The 20754-nt window shown below is 40.6% G+C and overlaps 1 protein-coding gene across 2 annotated transcripts; it reads left to right on the plus strand.

Annotated features, from left to right (window-relative positions):
- Nucleotides 1-1930: 1930 nt before the first annotated feature.
- ABHD10 (abhydrolase domain containing 10, depalmitoylase) lies at nucleotides 1931-20393 on the plus strand. 2 transcript variants are annotated; one of them, XM_067546230.1, is made up of 5 exons: nucleotides 1931-1978; nucleotides 11966-12149; nucleotides 14108-14219; nucleotides 15154-15291; nucleotides 19490-20393. In XM_067546230.1, exons 2-5 carry the CDS (start codon nucleotides 12085-12087, stop codon nucleotides 19829-19831), a joined length of 657 nt encoding a protein of 218 aa, XP_067402331.1. In that variant the 5' UTR covers nucleotides 1931-1978; nucleotides 11966-12084; the 3' UTR covers nucleotides 19832-20393. The 2 variants fall into 2 exon arrangements, with proteins under 2 accessions (XP_067402331.1, XP_067402330.1); XM_067546229.1 differs by lacking the exon at nucleotides 1931-1978 and adding an exon at nucleotides 2156-2323.
- The last annotated feature ends 361 nt before the right edge of the window (nucleotides 20394-20754 follow it).

Genomic DNA, 20754 nt, shown 5'->3' on the forward strand with positions numbered 1-20754 from the left:
AAATGGTGGTTGTGGGTGAATGCTCCAAGCACAACTGGACCACAATCCTGACTGCAGCCTCTGAACACTACAGTAATATAAATGAGCTGCATAACATTTTTCTAAATGTTCCAGACACGGAGGCACCCTCTTCTTAGCTAACACAAAACCATTAAGCAGAAAAATACAGGCAAAACATCAAGGAGAAAATGAAACACAAGTGTTAGTATATTAGAATCTAAAAAAGCATGCAACATACAAAGGTACGGGAGATGGTCACAATAGATAAAATTGTATTTACATTACATTGTTATGTAAATCTGTATGCTTTTAATGTAATTTTAAAAAGAAATGTTGATTTCTGCAGCTGTCCAGCTCTGCTTACCTAAATGTGCAACCATCGTAGTTTGGCTGTGTCTTATAGGTAATGCTGCTAAACTGGCTCTTGAGGAGACAGTGGTAGCTTCTGGATCAGTTCAGGGAGGACACACCATATGTAAGGGGAGGAAGCAAGGAAGAAGGTACAAAGGCTTTTGGGAACAATGACAAGTGAGCAGCCAAGAATGGTGCCACTGACGACAGCGAAGCAGAGCATGATACAGTAAGAGGTAAAAGTAGGGAGAGACAGAATTTTGAAGGGCCTTAATCATGAGGACAACATAAATTATGTTTATAAATCAGTGTTTTTTATTATATATATAAATTATAAATCAATGTTGCCTGCTGGTGTGATTTTTTGGCCCAGATCTGTAAATTGGTATTTTTCTTAAAGCCCTGCTCCTGGACTCCTGTGAATACATGAGAATTTCAGCTTTCATATTAAAATAAGTGTCTCAGGTCAGAGAAACATGACACCCGGCTTCCCTACTGGACCAAAAAAAACCAAAATGTAAAGAAAAAGAATGCAAATGTGGTTGGGTTTTTTCCGAACAGTTTTTAAACCAATGTCCAGATTGAAGCTTGGCATGTGATTTTTGATCACAGTGGGTTGATGGAGTGGGCCTTGTGACCTCTCTGGGGGCAAGAAGCAAAGCAGGCAGGGCCAGGCGGTAATCATAACGGGTGGACTATGTCGAGCTCGCAGCTCCCTTGTGTATGAGCAGGCACAGGCAGTGAGCGATGGGGGGGCAGCTGTGCAGAGAGAGGAGAGCGGGAGGGTGGGTGAACGGGGAACACTGAATCCTTTATGCTTTATTGCCCCAGGGGCATGTGCTGCTGCTGTAAGGGTCCGGGGAACAGAGCCGTGACACCACAGCTGCTCAGGCCTAACTGGAGGTGGCCGCAAGGCCATTTTAAGACCTTTGTAAGCCCTAAGCCCACTTGCCTTCGTGGGCCCCCCGACCGAAATAACTAATTTGATTTTAAACTATTAATTTAAGCACATTAATTGCGAGGTTTTGTGGCCCCTAGTTATGCCACTGAGCAAAACGTCAAATAAAAATTGTGCAAAACTGAAACCTGCATTTAACGCATTCCCTTTTCCTAATATTGTAACCATATTCCTTAAACACTTAGAACATTTTAAATCTTGTCACAGAATTAAATGTATACTGGATCTATGTAATAATACAATAGTCACTTGCACCTGAGATACATATATTTAATTTAAGGAGATATGAATTTTATCATTTGCTTTTCAAATTCTTGGATAAGTTGTATTTTAGTTCACAACATTTTTCCTAGACCCTGCCAGTTTCGTAGGCCCCAGGCACTGTGCCTATCCTGCCTAATGGATAATACCGCCCTGGGCGGCTTGGAGGGACGGTGCAGGAGGCTTGTAGTTAGGGCGAGGGCGGGGCATGTCACGTGGCCTCCGCCCGCCACCACAGTCATTACGACCGCACGGCTCCTGGGGCGGGGCAAGTTCTCCCTGGTGCTGATTGGCTCCCTGCACTTCCCTGCCTCCCTCCCTCCCTCCCTGGGGAACCAAAGAGTCCGCTCCCCGGCGGTCTCCAGGGCCCTCGTCCGGAAGAAAGCGCATGCGCAGTCCTTGCTCTAGGTCGGTTACGAGCAGGCGCGTACTTTCTTGTAGTCCGGTCCTTCCCGGAGCGCCGACGCGTAACGCCCGTATCACGTGGGAGGGCCCGGTCGCCTGTAGGCTCGGAACGCATGCGCACACGGCTTCCCTTTTTCAGCGGCGCGCGGCCCTATTCTGTGCTGTAGTGGGCGGGGCAGTGTGTGAGAGTGTGCGCGCGAGCCCGGGACATGGCGGCGGGTAGTGGTGGGGTCTGTTGGGCGCTGTGGCGGCGGAGCGCACGCGGCTGGGGCTGGGCCGCGTGTCGCAGCGCGATGGCCGGGGCCGGCCGCGTGTCGCTGTTGCTGCGGTCACCAGGGCAGCTCGCGGGTAAGCGCGGGCGGGGCCAAGCCGTTATCTGCAGCCGGGGGCGAGGGCTCTCCGGCGTGGGAACATGGCTTCTGCCCGCTACAGCCCCGCTGTGGAGGGGGAGTCCCCTGGAGCTGAGCGGGGCGAGGCTGGTTTCCATGGAGGAGTTCTGCGTACGCTAGAGAGGCAGCCTATGACTGTCTCCCCCTCCCCCGGGTCCCAGCTCTCGTTAGCGCGGGCGGGAGTCTGGGGGTGCAGCCCCCGGCCTGGTGGAGCTGTTTGGAGGGGGGAGGGTGTCCTCTCACTCTCTTTAGCCACCCGCCTCGGCATTGGCTGTCACGGGTTCCTGTTGTCGTGGTCTCAAGACCAGGCCTGGCCTACTTCCCCCCCCCCCTCTTGCCACCCCCTCCCCCCAGGTTTCCCCAGGAGCGTCCCTTTCTCGAGGTGGCTGCCCCAGGAAGTCTGTAGAGGTGGCTGGCTGCCCAGTGTTACGAGCCAGGACCATTCCTGGCGTTTGGTACCTGAGCGGTGGCTACCCTAATCTTGATCTCGTGCTAGTGTCCTGTTCAGATGTGCTGCTCTTTCTCAGGCTGGGGCTGCTGCGTTGGGCGTGCCAGGGTTGGAGGGCTCACTCACAAGGGAGGCCTTAGGCTCAACTTGGGCAAAGGCCTCAGCCTGCCTTTGACATGTAGCTAAAGTCTAACCCATTCTGCTATTTCCTTGTCATCAGTGCATGGCATGGATAGGCTCATCACGCTCTCATGAGGATCTCACTACCTTTGATGTTCCACCTCAGTCTTAGATTCCACCCCAGGGCTTGTCTATGCTGGCAGTGATGCTCACACAACTTTTGCTGCTCATGGGGTGTGAAAAATCACCCCTTGAGCAACATAAATTTTGCTTGTATAGTCATGTTATGTTGGCAGAGAGCATATCCCCCAGACCAGTGGTTCTTAACCTTTCCAAACTACTGTACCCCTGAAGCCTGAGTCCCACCCCCACGGGGCTGAGGCATGTAACTTAGTTTCATGGCGCCCCTGTGGCTCCAGGCAATTGCCTTTCTTGCCACCCCCAATACCAGCTCTGCACTTGCGACCCCTCTAAAACCCCAGGTTAAGAAACACTGCCCCAGACAGTGTAGCGCTGTTCACACTAGCCCTTGAGCTCTTAGGAAGCTCTTGTTCATGCCTTCACTTGAACAAAGTTTGCAAGTCCTTACAACAAAATAAGTGGGAAATGTTGAGTTGTTCATTTCAAGTTCTGTTGGTTCTGAGTCAGTATTTCTTGAGATACTTCAAATCTGTAGCTCCAGAAAAATGGCACCAAAATGATGTAAAAGAAATTTAGCTCATTTGTACAGACAGACCTAAATTTAAATTTAATTTAAAACTCAAGTTCAAGTGCAATTGTTTGTCTGACCTTTATCAGTAGATTATGTTGTCACCTGTATAACTGTTTCTGAAATCGGTTGTAATATAACTTAGTCTGTTTGTGCAAGCCAACCATATTGTTTTAGCAGAATCTGAGTTCTGAACCACTTTAGTAAAATCCGTCTGTGAGCCTGTTGGACATAGAGGCTGTAGAAATCTTGTTTTTTTAATAAGTTACATACTACTTAAACTGGAGCTCCAAAATGTACAGTAAGTGTATCCGCATATTTTTCTGGTTTACTGGTAGTTATTCCCCTTCCCATATGAGACCTCAATACCAAGACAAACGCCTTTAGTACTGAGGTAATACAGACAAAGCGTGTAAGAGTAGGGAAATGTTTTTTTGACCAAAATTCTTTTTCCTTTCCTCTCCCGTTTTATATATTCCTGTCCCATAGATACATGTTGTGCTACATACTGACTGTTCACCACTTTTCATCTTAGAAATGACTGCAGTTCAACTTCGTTGTATAATTTGAAGCACTTCAGGATTAAAGGCCATATATAAAATATGAACCTCATGGTTCATGTGTTATCTCCATATCAGTGCAACTTTTGAGGAAGGTAAAGGGGAGGAGTCATGATGAAAACAGCTCAATTTTGAATATACATAGGTACCATAAGCTGTTAACCATGAACAGAGTTTTGTACCCCAAAGATCTTTCTTTTTTATGCTTCTGCTATGTCAAATAAGTTGTTGAAAACACAGAAGTTGCTGTATAGAAACTGGTAAACCCAGATTAGCTCTCAAAATTTGCAGGCATCTTGCCTGCTTGTGTGGATCAGATTGCAGGTTCAGGGCCAATTTAAAAAAAAAGAGATGGATGGAGGCTGGAACATCGCATTTAGGTTCCTCATGTGCGCTGAGTCACACTGGTTTGTTTTTATTTTAGCTTGTACTCTCTTTTTTAATTCTCTTTGGTGTTCAAACAACCCACTCAACTACAGAACAAGATAATAAACCAGGCGAGAGATGGTGCTGTCAAATGCACCATGTAAACTGAGGAAAAACTGAGGTTTTTTTGGATTTTGTTGTGACCGTAACATTTAAAAAAAATAGTCTTCAAGCCTGACTGACTTAAGTTGTCACTCAAAATGTACCATAGTAGATTTACTGAGTAACAGTCAATATTTACTGTTTTACTATATCAACATAGTGACTCTGTTGCAAGCTATAATTACTTGTGCACATAAGTGAGTAAAAAGGAGATTTTGAAAACCTAGCCTTTAGGGTAACAGATTAGATCTTCGTTTCAGCATGATTATTCCCTGGTGTGATACTGTCAAGGTCCTATTTTAATGTCTTAGACTACTGGCATATCTGCATCTAGTGGACGATATCACTGGATCATCTTTTAATTAATGTGGTAAAGGCCTAGCAGAGTTTATTTGGGGTTGCATTAGTTCTTCATTACTGAATGTAGATATTACACAGTGCTTCTCAGAACTATCCCTAGCATGGTGCAGGGCCCAGGGCAAATCACATTTTCCCCCCACCGAGCATGACTGACTGGCAGCTGTGCACCCCAGACCCCGATCTGCTCTTGCCACTGGGTCTGGCCGAGCGAAGGAAGCGCACGGGTGGCAGGTTGTTGAACTATTGGTGATGTGGGGGGAGGGGGGCAGCACAGATGCACTGCATCACAGACTCTTCCCCCTCCCTCTTCCACAGGGTGGGGACAGGTGCGGAGGGTTGCTGATGGGTTCATGCGAAAAGATGTAACACGACACCATGATGTTGAAGCATGGGTCTGGGGCGGTTGCCCTGATTCGCCATTCCCTAGAGACAGCTGTGGTGCTTCTTATAACATAGTTTAAGAATCTCAGGAAGTATTTCAAAAGGTCCAGACTCACCTTAATGTTTAACACAGTGTTTCTTAACCTGGGGTTTTAGAGGGGTCGCAAGTGCAGAGCTGGTATTGGGGGTGGCAAGAAAGGCAATTGCCTGGAGCCACAGGGGCGCCATGAAACTAAGTTACATGCCTCAGCCCCGTGGGGGTGGGACTCAGGCTTCAGGGGTACAGTAGTTTGGAAAGGTTAAGAACCACTGGTTTAACAGATTATATATAGGAGGGAAAATGTTCCCAAATCACTTTGCTTCACCCACAACTGAAAGCAGCTAAAAACTTGATTTAATTTAAATATAGATACCAGTGAGAGCTGTTCAAGTATTCAGTATGTCATTTCCTTTATTAATCTCTCTAATGTGTAAAACTAATTCAGCTGTAAAAATTAGCATCAAACTGAATGGCACTGGAGCTTCAGCCTAGTCAGTGTTTTCACAATTAAACCTTGTTTGACCATATTGAATTAGTGTACCTGTATGTGTTTCTCTAACTTAGGGGTTCCCAAACTTTCAGCTGTGAAGGCCACACCACTCAGTCTGCTCTTCTGGTGGTCTGGAGTGGCTGGGCCCATGTCACGTTGGAGAGCAGTAGAGGGAAGAAGTGTGGCGGGGTTGTGAAAAGGGTGCAGGTTGGTTAAAATGTGTCACTGGGCTGGATGCAGCCTGCGGGCCATTGTTTGGGGACTCTGCTCTAACTACACGACCGGTTCTTTATGGTGTTTAGTACAGAAGTAAGAAGCTTGACTTGGTTTATAAGTATGTAATGTAGACTATTTGTCTCTAATGTTAAGTAGGCCTTCTGATTTATCTGTTCTAATATGTGAAAGACAGTGGAAATGTTCACATCTCAGTAACTTGTGTGTAATGGGACAACCTGGAGTATACGAACAATTTGTTTTTCTGTGTTGGCAAAAATTCCTAAACTCACATGGAGAATCTGTACCTTTTTAGTAGATGATAATTAGAAATTATATAAGAATTGTATACTATTTTCCAAACAAGTATCTCCAAGCAGATATTTAATAAAACAACAGATATGGAGAGATGACTGCAACATACAGATAGATATGTTAAAAGAATTTGTCACTATATACCATGAATTTTAAGCAGCAATCTTCATAGTGGAAATATTCTTCTTAAAAGCTTGGGTGGGGAAGGCAAGGAATGATGATAATGATCAGTAGCCTACTGGACAGAAATGGCATGCAAATGTGACAGCATTTTATGCCATGCATTTTCATACTTGTGTTGTTACAGATGCTGCCTTCAGTTCAAACATACAGCATTTGGTATATTCTATTACACATCCTCCTCCATGACTTTGTGTTAGCTGGATTCTTGCTCTTATGGTATGTGGAGAGAAAAAAGCAAATATTTTAGCTTCAGCTTTTTAGCTGACATGTCTTACAGATATATATGTTGTCTTATAGATATATTTATATGAAAGATCAGTCTAACAAATCCAGCTAAATTGTTGGATTTATCCTCGATTTGTACAATGGCTCCAAGGAATTGTTGTTGTCCGTCATGTAGGGGCTGTCCACTCTTTCTAAAGATGGCATTTAAACTAGAGACCCAAGTTTAAATGACATTGGTCACTCAGTTTCCTTGCTTTTATGGGTGAAGCTCAGTCCTGAACCAGTATTTCAGCATTTGCTGGAAAGTAACTGTAATGGAGTCATTACGGCTTAATAAAATGGTATCGAAACAAGATCTCAGTTCTTAACTGTCTGTGCCTTTTTTCATCTTTATTTTGCAGTATCTAGACACACAATATTGAGTCCGTGACTTGTCTGCATTTTGAAGCATGGGCCTTTAAGTTTCTTGCCACTGCCCCTGGTATCCATGTTACAGCCCCACTTCACTCAACATTGCCATGTCAAGTAATAACCGGAGAGCTGCACAGGGTGTTTCTCCCACCAGCAGTAAACCTGCTGCTTTTGGAAGGCACAAACTCCTGTGACCTATGGAGCTAGCCCTTTATTAGAATGCATTTCTTGAACTTATTTTAAATGAACAGGACATGTAAATTTGACTTTAAAACACTGTTGAAATTTCCCCTCCCTATTTAATCATAGGAATATGATGAAATAAGGCTTTTATATTTAACTGGTAACTTGATCAATCTCTAAACAGCAGATCAAACAGCTACTTTCCTTGTTTTGTTTGGGATTGGTTCTTTCTGCTAAACTGAGAATATCTTCTACAGTATTACTTAGAGGATGCTTTATCTAGCTTCAGTGAGACTCTTGAAAATATTGTCTTTTTGTTACTGAAGTAAGAGACTTCATGAGGAAGACTGGCTTCAATCTGTTGTTTAAAGTTGTTTGGCAACAAGTTGCTTCCTCTTAACATAGTGACTTGAAAATGTGTTTATGATATTAGTGGTGTGTACTCTGTTTCTTGCCAGTGTCTCCAGAAACTAATTTTGCCTCTGTGTATTTAATCTGGTAACTTTTTCACCAAAACTATTTGATTTTTGAGTCAGCAAATTTTGTTGATTTACTGAAATTGCCTAATGGCAGTGAGTTCATGAGTAAAATGCTGTTTTCTTACTGGTACGTCTGTGCTATCTCACAACATTTTTAGCAGATGGGGGATTGTACCACTTGAGCATTTTTCTCTAATATTTAGCGAGCCCTTTATACTGAACCATGTTCATAATGAACGATTTTAGTTTTTAGAAGGCCCATGTGGCAGTTCTGTCTTTTCATTAAAGCTTTTTTGAGCTTAATTTTATTAACTTGAAATTACGTCTAGAAAGAAACGATTGCTGTTGTAACTTCTTAAATAAGAAATGGCTTTCAGTCTCTAAAGTTTTTGTACAGAAGTAAATATACTGAAACTTGCCTTTCAGAGGCTAGTTGTCTGACTATAATGTTGCTAGTGGAGGAATACAAGTTTTAATTCTAAATTAAGCATCATTATTTGGGTGTCAGCACTTATACTTAATTGAAGTAACTGAAAAGTTAACTGTATCTGACTGAAATAACTGATCTAAATTTTATTTAGGAGGAAAGGAGATGAAATAGTCATTTACAAGCAGCTCATGGCTGGTTCTAGAATGATTTAAGGGTTTGAAATGATCAGCTTGGCTAACACGCCTCAAAATTTAACGCTCCCAAAAATCTGAACTGTGTTCTTTACTGTCTCTGAATGTTAAAATTACAAAGGAGAATGTGAAAAATGACCATTATTGAGCATGTTCAGCTCATCTGAAGAAGAGGCATGATGTTGTAATTCACATTGACTGAAATAAAACCCCTCAACTTCAGATCTAACTTGAAAAGTAGTAGTAGTAATAATAGAAGGTGTTTTTTTTCTGGCCATTGATAAGTTCAGAATGACAGAAACTGCCAAACTTGGATTCTGATTACAGTAAGTAGACCTGCCTCCATCAAAAGCCGGGGGCCGGAAGGGGAGAAAGATGCAGGCATTTTTTGTTGCATCAGTAATGTAAACGGCATAGAAAAGCGACTGTTTTAGTTTTGACACAGTAACTAGATAGTGTCTCCACTGATATAATTAAATGGCTTAGTAGTGATAGGGTTTTGGAACTGTAGTAACTCAGTCCAGGGGAGACTTAAAAAAGTGAGTAGGCTTAAGACCTTTACTGAACCTCGTGTAGTGGAGAGGAGAATGTCTACGGTTTTCCCATAGATTCCTTTGCTAAAAATATCTAGCAAGATAGCATGTGAAAAGATAATGAAACAATGCCTTATCAGAATTATCTCATCAGAACAAACTCATGGTTGATCAGACTTTGCAGAGATTATCATATTTCTAGAAACGTCTAAGAGCTGCTTCTGCTAAATTAATCATTTCTTGATTGAGCCATATATCACAGGATAGCTTTAGGCCATGTCAGACTCAAATACCAAGTAGCTGTGGCAGAGCAAGCAGCAAGGTTTCATGAAGAGTTTTCTATAACTCTTTAAATTATTTCTTTTCTTAAAGGAAGGTGGATTGATTTTAAATCAAAGCAGTTTAAATCACGGATCTTAATTATGCTTTAAATCGGCAGGCAAGAAACCTTGATTAAAATAATTTATTTCAATAGTTTTGTATTTGTACATTTTAGCTATTTTTCTGTAGAAAGATTTTTTCCCTTCCTCCCCACCCCATCTATTGGTTACCATTAAAACATCTTGATTTGCTACTAAATATAGCCATTATACTAAACATGATGATATTTTTTGCTGGCCATGAGGGCACGCTAGCTACATACGCTCATTTAAAACAGTTATATAAAGATTAATTTTTACTATTTTTTATGTTAGAAAATGAACGATGCATTTATTTACTAGATGATTAACTTTTCACTTGTAATTTGTGTGAAGCTCTGTTTGGATGGAAATTCAATTAAACTTTTTTCCTCCTTACTAACCCAGCACATTTACGATAGTTTTATTTGATTAAAAAACTGTAAATTTTTTAAATAAATTTTATCACAAATATCAAAACATATTTTTAATTTGAAACAAACACGTTTATTAAGTTAAGCAAGTGTTGTTTGAAGTTGGTGAATTGAACTTATTGTTTCAGGTCTCCATGACCCTCAAGATTTTAGCATTAGTAAGAGAAGAGAATTACAACTAATTTTTTTTGCATAGATTGAAAAATAAGAACAAGCTGTTGCAAGGCGCTGTGATCTGTGTAAGTTACCAGTGAGACATGGTACGCCTGATTTGCAGCTCAATAAGTTTTAATGTGCAAGGATTCCTTAGTTCAATACAAAGCCCTTCAGCAAACTCTGATACCAGATGCTTAGCCAGTGACTTCCACCAGTTTAGTGGTTTGACTTTCTTTAAAATTTCAGCAGCAAACGTACTGCTTAATGCTATTTCTAAAATTTAATTTAAATGATTTTAAGAGCTTTTAATAAGTTTAGGCCTGTTAAGTTGTCAATTTCAGATTTAATTTTAAATAGCTTTATTTTTAGAAAATGAACTTGTATTTAATTTAAACTAAAAAAACTTAAATTGATTTAAAAAAAAAAAAAAAAGGTATTTGCCCATCTGTAAAAGAGATTCCATGTCTTGTTTTCATACCACTGCTAGAATTTCACACCTTCAGTTTCTTGTTTCATATGCTATAGAAGCGTATGTTATGCGGATGAAGAACTGAATGTCAAATTTAGAAAATGACAATTACCAGCGCTGTACTCAGCAATGAAAACCCAGTGGTATCCAGTCTCAAACCTGTTGGTTCAAACAATAGTATCTATACACCTACAAATGACAGGAGGACCAAGTATCATTAAGTTGTTTTTTTTAATTGGGCAGTTTGAGAATATGATGTCCAAAGATTCTAGTAGGTGAAATTCTAAGACTTCTAGGTTTTTCTTATTAGTAAGCAGAAAAAAGAGGAAAATGTTTGATTTTCCTTATGGATACATATTGTTGAATAAGTAGCAGCAGTTTAGGGTGGAATTATGAGTTTTGAAAAGGAACTCTTTTAACATACATATTTTTATTGCCCCATTAATACTGAAATATCAATTGAAAAGGAACAAAATGACCAGCAACAGTCTCCAGACTAAGTTGGTATTACAGGGGTGATAATGAGCACTACTAAAGGATGACTAACCTTTTATTTATGGAATTTCTGTTGGGCTCTCAGAGTGCAACAATAATGTTACTTCCATGAACTGGTTTTCTTATGTAGAAAAATCCAAAGCTTGTTTCATGGTTCTCACCTCTGCCTAACCCATCCCCATGCTGTTTTAACATTGACTAAAGTGGGACTCCAGGCTGCAGATGGGCTGGGTTTGTAGTGCTCTGGGGAGGATTGGTGCCTTTGACTGTAATCTCTGTTACGAGAGAGATCTATTTTATTTACTTGAAAGCTCATTCCACACCTATGGTACCATGTAAATAATAACTTGACTTCTTAAGATTAATTTTGAAAAACATAATACTTTGGAATAGCAGAGAGGCAAATGGTAGGGAAACACAAGTAAATAATGGTAAACGAACCAGATAAGTAAAGTTTATTGAGGTAATGTGAAATTGGTAACAAATCAAGGTTCAGTGACATTAATTTGTGTGCAAATTCTTTAAAAACTAGAAGGGGTTAGTCAACCACCATTTCTGATACAAGTGAACTGATGAAATTGTTGGCATTGTGACTTGAATATCCTCTTGCTTTTCTTGCCCAAATAGTTGTGTGATCCCAGAAGATTTGGAATTGTCATAATAGATTGATAGTATTGAACATAATTTCCAAAGTCTGTTGGAAATGAGTATTTTACTTGTATTTTGTTTCAAGATGATTTCTAATGTTATCTGTTATCTTACCCCAAGTACTGTGGTGCCTTTGAGTATTTTTATGATAATTTTTTAATAAAATGTAAAATGTCATCTTCTTTTTTGGCTTTTTTTAAAGCTTGCAGACAGAAGTCATCATTCAGTTTCCTTAGTCGGCCTGATCGTCCAAATCTAGCTTATAATAAGATAAAAGGCAAGAACCCAGGTGTTGTCTTCCTCCCGGGCCTTAATTCAAATATGAATGGGCAGAAAGCAGTTGCACTTGAGGACTTCTGCAAATCTCTCGGTCATGCCTTTGTAAGGTAACAGTCAAGAAGGTTGTTTAGAGAAACTAGCATGAATTATAGCATGGGAGGCAGGAACAAGCAGTTCTGTGAAAATACATCGAAGATGCATTTGAAAATTCTTCCCCCACTTCAGCCTCTTAATGGTGGTTTCTTTAGATTTTGATACCTGATTTAAAGCATGCAATATAAGAGATAACATCTGACTCTTGTGATGGTGTCACCACCAATCTGTATTTGAGATAACCTCTGCATAGAAAAGATAACTATGTTAAATCAGTAAAATCAATCTTTCAAGACACTTGCATGACTCATTGAAACTGTAATTACAGTAGAACCTCAAAAGATACAAACACCAGAGTTACGAACTGACCGGTCAACTGAATACCACATGAAACCGGAAGAAAGCAATCAGGCAGCAGCGGAGCGGAGAGTAAATACTATACTGTGCCTGTATTTCATCTTAAAGGTCAGCATGTAGAGCAGAAACAGCTCCAGATCTGCGCTGTTTCCTGGAAGCCAAGGGCTCTGTTGCACCCTTTCCCAGTTCCAACCGGGAAACTGTTTTATTCTCTCTCACTCCCCCCCCCTCCCCCCCCCCTCCCCCCAAGCCCAGGATAGAAAGCTGCTGCAGGGAACTGAAGGTTGCAGTCAAAGCTTGGCCTGGAGTGAGAGTCAGAATCCAAGCTGCTGCCTGCACACTGCGATTTGGAGGAGTTTTAAAGGGATACAGCCTGTGCACTGACATGGCCCAAACTTTGCCTGTGGCTGCACTCCTGGATCCTTCCAGCACCTCTGGGAGTGCAAGGGGCAGGAGAGGGAGAGCCGCTGGCACCAACCTCCTGCCATGTGCTGCCTCTGAAGCATGGCAAGCAGTGCACTGAGCAGAGTGAGCCCTGGGAAGAAGTGGTGGAGGACTGGGGCTTGTAGTGCCAAGGGTGTGGGGCAGGTCCCCCCAGTTCAGCCCAAAGGCAAGAAACAGGAATAGGAGTTTCTTGCAAACCAGGCAGTGCTGCCAGGTGCCACCTTTGCAGAGATCTCTCCCAAGCCTCAGCTGGAAGACACAGTGACTGCAGGGTATTGTAGCATAATATTACGAACAACCTTCATTACAGAGGTGTTTATATCTTTGAGGTTCTACTGTATCTCTGTTCTAACCTGAATGGTGTACTTCATGAAATAGTAAGATTATCAGCATAAAAATGAAAAATCTTTGAAATTGGAAATTTTCACTTACTATGCTTGAACACTTACTGCATGCTTAAACTTCAGTCCTACCAGAGGCACTGTGTAGATGGACTCCTGTCTAGTGCCCCTAGATTTGAGCCTTAGGGCAAAGCTCTCGTTTTAGTTTTCTTATAGAATGCTGTTAGTGATGACTCAACTGTTAAATCTTATGAATATTGATTAGCATCTATTGGTCAAGTATCTTGAGTCGGTTTAGAGGAAAATATCTATATCCATTTAAATGAATTGCATAGTGTAGCTGAACCATTAAGTTTAAGAATGTACAGAATGTAATAAGGATGTACAATTTCAGTACCTGATAGCACATGAGTCATGTATATAGTATAGGAAGGAGACTCTAGCCTTGACTTCAAATAAATCTAAAAATGAAAAAAATTATCATATACGTCTTTGACGCATGCTTCAAGGACAGTCTGTTCATGTTAAATTTGGATTTTCAGATTCAAAGAGGTAGGAAGTGCCTGGGTGCGCACTGCATCTCCTAGTTGTCTTATGCTCATACATCTCTACATATATTATTGGACACCAGACAGTAACTTTCTCTCTTTAACTGAAATTTCTACAGATCTCCATGATATGAGATTTGTTGTCTTAATTGCAATTGTTTAATTCTGATTAACAGTCAAGAGTATTGTTCCTACAAGAGTTTTGTTCTGTGTACTTACTGTCTGATACAGCTTGTGTTGTAAGTAATATTAAAAACTTTTATCTTGACTGTTAACTTGCAGATTTGATTATACAGGATGTGGAAGTTCAGATGGTAATCTTCAAGAGTGTACAGTTGGAAAGTGGAGGAAGGATGTTCTGTCTGTACTGGATGAACTCACAGATGGACCACAGGTTATATTTCATTTTTAAATATAGCATAAACTGTTGTTCCAAGTTAAAGATTACATAGCCAAAAATGCAGTTTAATGATCCTTGTGAATGCGTTTTCTATAATAAAGATAAAAAATTACCTTGTACCTATTTCCATTCTGGGTTATTTCAAATGGAACAACAACATATCGATCACCAGGTATCTTACACATGGATGGAGGTGCTGATCAACAAGCTAATAGCAGTGGACATAATGTTGTAGAAGAAATTTAGGTGGAAAATAAAGTAGGTTAGGTAATGAAATAACTTGAGAAACCATTTAAATTCAAACCATAATGCAGTCAGGAAGTCAATGGTAAGCTGTCCATTGCATAACAGCAATGGACGCTTTCAAATACTACAAACAACACAGTTTAGATTAATGAGGGATATCTGTTAAATTAATTACTTCTAATATAGCTTATAGTGGATATTAGAACAATTGTAATATGTTAAGTGTTTTGTGTGTAAATTGGTTGAGCTGATAGTCTCTGACTTTTATTAGAGAGTCTTTACAATGCCCATTTCTTTATTTTAAAAAAAAAAAAGAAAGAAAGAAAGAAAAGAAATATAAAATGTTAAAGCACTTCCACAGCTGGAAAGATAAAAAGTAAAAGTACTTGACTCAACTATGTTTCAATTCCCATTTTATTTACAGTGGGTCAGTCTGAGAAAGCAATAACCTGCCACACTAAACAAAAAGGAATTGTAGAATGCCAGATCCTGTGGTGCTTATTCAGGCAAAAATCCCACTGAGATGACAGCAGTTCTGCCTGGGTAGGACTATGCCCCAAGTTTAAGTAGTTAAACAAAATTGAAAATATTTTGGTGTTTTGTTTTGTTTTTTTTGTTAAAGTAAATTGTTAATTTAGATGGAAAAATAATTTTGTTTTTGTTTTTTAAATTTTATTTTAAGATTCTAGTGGGATCCAGCTTAGGTGGATGGCTGATGCTTCATGCAGCAATAGCACGTCCTGAAAAGGTGGCAGCTCTAGTTGGAGTAGCTGTAGCTGCAGACTATCTTGTAACAACTTTTAAACGACTTCCTCTTGAGGTAAATGCTAATGGTTGGCTTTTTGTTTAAGCCAAATATATGGGTTTCTAAATGTTCTGTTGCAGGTTTTGTTGGTGTGAAATCTCTTTATTAAAATTTTTCATTGTATACCTTATGGCTAGATGGACTGTAAAAGTTGACATTGAGCTAACAGTCGACAAAATAGTAAAATTCTGGATTGAAATTGCCAGAATCAGCTAAAATGAAGACTTATTACTACCACTGCATCTAGGAACCTTAGTTGTGGAGTTAGGGCCTCATTGTGATAGGCACAGTACAAACACAAAACAAAAAGGGCTCAAACAACTTAAAATCTATCTGCGGTCTTTTTAGATGTTCCTGCATATCAATGGAAGGAATACAAAAAGAAAATATTGGTCAGCATAATACAGTGGTCTCATCACACCAGGAACCTAACTGTTGTCAGGATTTTGTAGACATCATGGCAAAGAAGAGTTCTGAGGAGGGTTTATGAAGGGGAGATAAGAAGTAGCTTTGTGTTTTTTTTTTTGTTTTTTTTTATCAGGAGCATCTCCCAAGTATAAGGAGCAGCATGGGAGAAAGCACAAAAATGCTGGTTTGAAAATTTAATAAGTGCCCATTGAGGCTGGTAACATGGGCTGATCAGAGGCACAGGAGTTGACATTTTGATAGTGATGAGAGTTGATAGGTAGGTAGGGTGGGAATGAGCTCTGGAGGGCCTTGAAAGTGATGAGTAGTTTATATTTGATATAATAGCGAAAAAGGGAACCAGTGGGGGCATGCTAAAAGAGAGGTGATGTGGTCAAAGCAGTAGGCTAGGAAAATTATATTTTAAGAAGCATTCTGACTGGATACAAATGGGCCAAAAGTCCATTTGTCAAGGCCAAAGAGAAGGATGTAGAAGTAATTGAAAAGTAAGATGATTAGGGCTTGGATAAGTTTTAGCTTTGTGGATGGATGAGAAGGCTGTTGTTGTAGAAATGATGTTGTGTAGAAAGAATCTGAAAGAACTAGAGAGTGAGTGAGTCTGACTGAGGACCTAGAGTGAGGTCTGAGTTGAATGACTTCCAGATTATGGGCCTGAGTGACAGGCAGGATGATGATGGTGTCCACAGTGATTGAGCAGAGAGTTGGGGAGAAAGAGACTGAGATAAGTGTAGCTATTCTATATCAAAGGCCAGAAAGTAACTTCATATCCCAACACTATTGTGACAGTTATGGCAATTTCCTGTGAGAGCTTAGGATGATCATATTGAATTAAGTTTAAATAGCTTTGGAATCTGTTGTATAATAAATGCAAAGTTGACGTATTATTGTGGAATTGTATGTGACATCTCTTGGGGAAGAGATGTGGCTAGTGTAAATGCTGGGGAGGTGTAATGAGCTTCAAAGGAATTTTGAAACTGGGCCAGACAAAAAGGAACGTGGACAAACCAAGTTAAATAGATTTGCTAGGAAGTGCCTGGGTGGAGTTGAATGCAAGTTCCCTTCTCAACCTTTTTGAAGCTATGTCCTGTGGAGAGAACCATTGTCAGATTCATCTTCAGAGACCCTGAATAGGTCATCAAAGACCCAAGCTGTATAAAGGAAAGGCATACACCTTTGGGTCTTGTTCTGAGTAAAAGCTCGTATGAATTTGAAACCCCACCTCTTGGTTGGGACTGATTGCTTACCAAAGCCCTTGTTGGAGTTGCGGGTGATCTCTGGAAAGCTTATTAGCATGTATGTAGGTTTTATTGTTTTAATATGTCTTCTCTACTGCTTTCATTTTAAGAATAAATGAGCCTGCTTAGGAACAAGCTGTGTGGTAACTTGTAACAGTGGGCAATTATACTGTTTATAACCTCTGAGAAAGCAAAGCACAAACACAGGCCTGTTTAGGCAGTCTGCCTTGCTAGGGAATTCACAGTGTAGGCAGGGAACTATGCAGCCTGGAAATACCCCAGTCAGGAGCAAGAGAGACATGGATCTCTCAACAGGAGAGGTAACAGCTGATTAACTTGGAGCCTAGAAGGGGATCATGGAGGGGGGAATACAGATGCAGTTGTGACAACTACTGTTTAGGTTGCAAATTAACTTTCTTTTGAACCTGACTTAAATTTAGATCTGGGGTTGAAGTAGTATTTTCCTGTATAATTTTGAAGTAAACTGGATTTGGGCTCCAAATTTGATACAGTAAAGATTGAAGTGTTTCACCTTAGTGCAAAACTCCAGTGTAGCTCTTTGTTTTTTTGCTAGCAATACCATACAATATAACCTGATCTCAAGTGAGCTTATCCATTGGTGGTGGGGAGGGAATGTCCACCAAAAAGCTTTGCCGTGAGAGGATTTGGTTTTGATGAGCTTCCTAAATGACTCTCTCTTCTTGTAAGCCTCAACTCCTGAATGCTCAAGGAATTTCCCCAGGAGGGAAGAAATGCCTCCTATTGTCTCTTCTCTGTGCACGCGCGTGCGCGCACACACACACACACCACCACCTCCTCCCCTCTCCCCCCCCCCCCCCCGCCACTTCTCCCGTTTTCATCTGGTCCCCTTCCTTGGTGACTTCTTCATGAGTTTCCAAAGAAATGCAACTTAGAGCCTCTGGAGGCTTGAGAGGGTGCAGGAGTCTTGGGGTATGGGAAAACGGATTAGGTGATACTTTCACCTCTCCCTTTCTGTGGACCTCCTGAGGTGTGATAGTGGAGAAAACTTGCGGTAAGCCTTGAGAGGCTGGTGAGTAGAATACCCCTCCCTATTCCCCATGAGTCTTCAGCTCATGGACTAAATGTGACCTCATCTGTTACCTGCACACTAGGGCACCCCACCTTTACCCCAATCCATAGGGCTCAAGGCAAAACCCGGTTAAGGCACCCCCACCCTTTCCCAATCCATAGGGCTCTGGGAGAAAGGCACCTAACCTTAACCCAGTTCACACTCTAGAGCTCAGGATCTCCCATTCCCAGTCTGTAGGGCTCTGGTCATAACCTGGTTAATTGAAGTACCCACCCTTTCCCAATTCGTAGGGCCCCAGGTGTAGTTCTCTGTGGGTTTGCAGGAACTTTTACCAGTTAATATCCTTATTCTCTATTTATTAAAAATTACCAAAACAGAATACATATGCTAAGCATACAATGCTTACCACTCCCAATAAGGCAGACAAACGTCTCCTTGTGGCCAGTCAGGGTTAGATCATCTGAGGACTCCAGCTTCTGCACAGTGTGGTTGGCAGGGTGTTGAGGTTTGGCAGCTCTGATCATCTTGGGCTGTGTCCTGGAGTTAGATTCCAAAGAACTTCCTTTTGGACCTCGGTTTATATAGTTAAAACATGGGTCCTGCTTAGCTGTACTTTAACCAATCATTTTAAACTAAAGTACTACAAAACACCACTCCTAGCCCATTACGAAACTGTCCTTTAACCAATCATATCCCATCACCTTAATTGATTTAAATAGTGCACACTTAGTTATGCAACAGACAGAAACAATCAAAGAACCAGACAGAAATCTTTCAGATAAACAATAGAGAATTGGGTACCATAAAGGCAAAACAATAAGAAATGTGGATTTTACAACCACAACTGTTGATAAGTGATTCCTTTCCAGACAGAATGCTGTCAAAAAAAAGTTTTCTTTAAGCGTCTTACGATCTGTTTCTTTATCTGGCGGTGGTAGGTACTATTAGGACAGTATCACCTTCTTACCAGCCTGATATTACATTGTCTTGAAGTAGTTTCAGGAATGTGAAGATGTGACTACCTGCTACTTAGCTTATGGCTGTTGCCTCTCCTGATACACCAAAAAACAAGGCCTTAGACCTTACACTTCAGAGCCTTGGTTGGCTTCACAAGGACTAAAACAAATTGTGACTTGTAGGGGGCTGATGAATTTCTTTGGGCTTGGTCATGGTTGAGAGGCCTGCTGTGTGTGAGCCTTGAATAGCTGAAGTTTATAAGAGGAAAGTACAAATCACCTTCTGGATTCTTTGTGAGTATTTTCCTCCTGCAGATGATGGGGGGGAGGGGGACGGGCGTTACAGGAATGAGTCAAATATACCACCACCGCCCCCTCCTCCTTCAGACCTCAACAAGTAAGGATAAGTTTATAAGAGTTTTGGTTTTTTCATTTTTATTTTTAGCACATGACTAAGAGCAGAGTTAAGGAGTCTGGATGCCTTGTTGAATAACAGTACATCACATGTTTCTGGAATGTGCTTTTTCTTTTTCTTTTCTAAATAGGTCCAAAAAGAAATAGAAGAAAAGGGTGAATGGAAGCTGCCAACAAAACACAACGAGGAAGGGTTTTATTGTTTGTCATATGACGTCATTAAAGAAGCAGAAAACCACTGTCTGTTGAACAGTCCTATTCCTATAACCTGCCCTATAAGACTTATCCATGGCATGAAGGATGAAGATGTCCCATGGCAGGTATCAATGCAAATTGCAGATCAGGTTCTCAGCACAGATGTGGATGTTATCCTCCGTAAAGTTGGTCAGCACCGAATGAAAGAGAAGGATGACATGAAACTTCTTGTGTACACTGTTGATGATTTAATTGACAAGCTGACAACTCTAGCATGAGGTGCCTGTTAGCGCTAATGCATGAGCTTAACACTTAGCTCTCCTCTGTGATTGCCATCAGAACTAGGATTTTGGTTAACGGGACACTGCTGAATCTGGAAGGGTGCAAAGGTCACGAAAGGAATTGGAGCTTTAACATGTTTCCTTACCTCTGTTTTGTAAATAGAGGTGTTTTCTTAATGCTGCATTTGCACAAATGGTAGAAAATGTGAAGAAAATGCTGTTTGTTGAAAAACTCTTTCCCTCACTTTGATTTCCTGAGACTTTTTCACAAGTTTCCTACACTATTTTGTACTGAAACATGTTTACGTTTCTTGTATTTGTGCTAATGGTTATTTTTTGCTACTATTTGAATTGTACAATACAACTTATTTTTTAATTCCTTTTGACACCCTAAAATATTGTGCTTTATGCTTTAATATTATTCTGTTTCTGAATTCTGAAGCATATGCAGGGCCCTTCCTCCTCCCAGAAATGCATCTGCAACGTTTAATGAAACTAATGCCCCTAGAAATAGAATCGGTGAACATGAAGCTTAATAAAGCTGGTTTCAAATATTAAATGGTATTTTAGTATTGATATTTAAGCCACAAAACAAATGCAAAATAACATAATGTACTTTGTGCCTCAGATAGTGATGAGCACATTTTGATTTTGAGTTGCTCAGAATAATTAAAAACAGAAACTTCAGTTCTACAAATCTCTCTCTAAACCCATTAGACCAGATGATACGTTATCCATCCCATGGTCATTGTTCTAGATCCTAAGATTGATATCAGTGTTTTCTGTAAAAGTTGTAGGTCACATACATTGAAAGATTTAGGTATTTCTGCATTAGTGAAATATATATATATATATATTTATATTATATCCTATTAAAGCAGAGTGAAGCAAGGAACATTCCTACCTAATGTCATGAAGAA

This window comes from Emydura macquarii, unplaced genomic scaffold (assembly GCF_026122565.2).
Source record: "Emydura macquarii macquarii isolate MOO-44397 ecotype Brisbane River unplaced genomic scaffold, CSIRO-AGI_Emac_v2 contig_1119, whole genome shotgun sequence".
Lineage (NCBI taxonomy): Eukaryota > Metazoa > Chordata > Testudines > Chelidae > Emydura > Emydura macquarii.

Coding starts and splice junctions, on each gene's coding strand:
- ABHD10 (XM_067546229.1), top strand. CDS start 2,185: ATGGCGGCGGGTAGTGGTGGGGTCTGTTGGGCGCTGTGGCGGCGGAGC. Junction 2,324..11,965: donor GTCACCAGGGCAGCTCGCGG/GTAAGCGCGGGC, acceptor CTTTTTTTAAAG/CTTGCAGACAGAAGTCATCA. Junction 12,150..14,107: donor CTCGGTCATGCCTTTGTAAG/GTAACAGTCAAG, acceptor GTTAACTTGCAG/ATTTGATTATACAGGATGTG.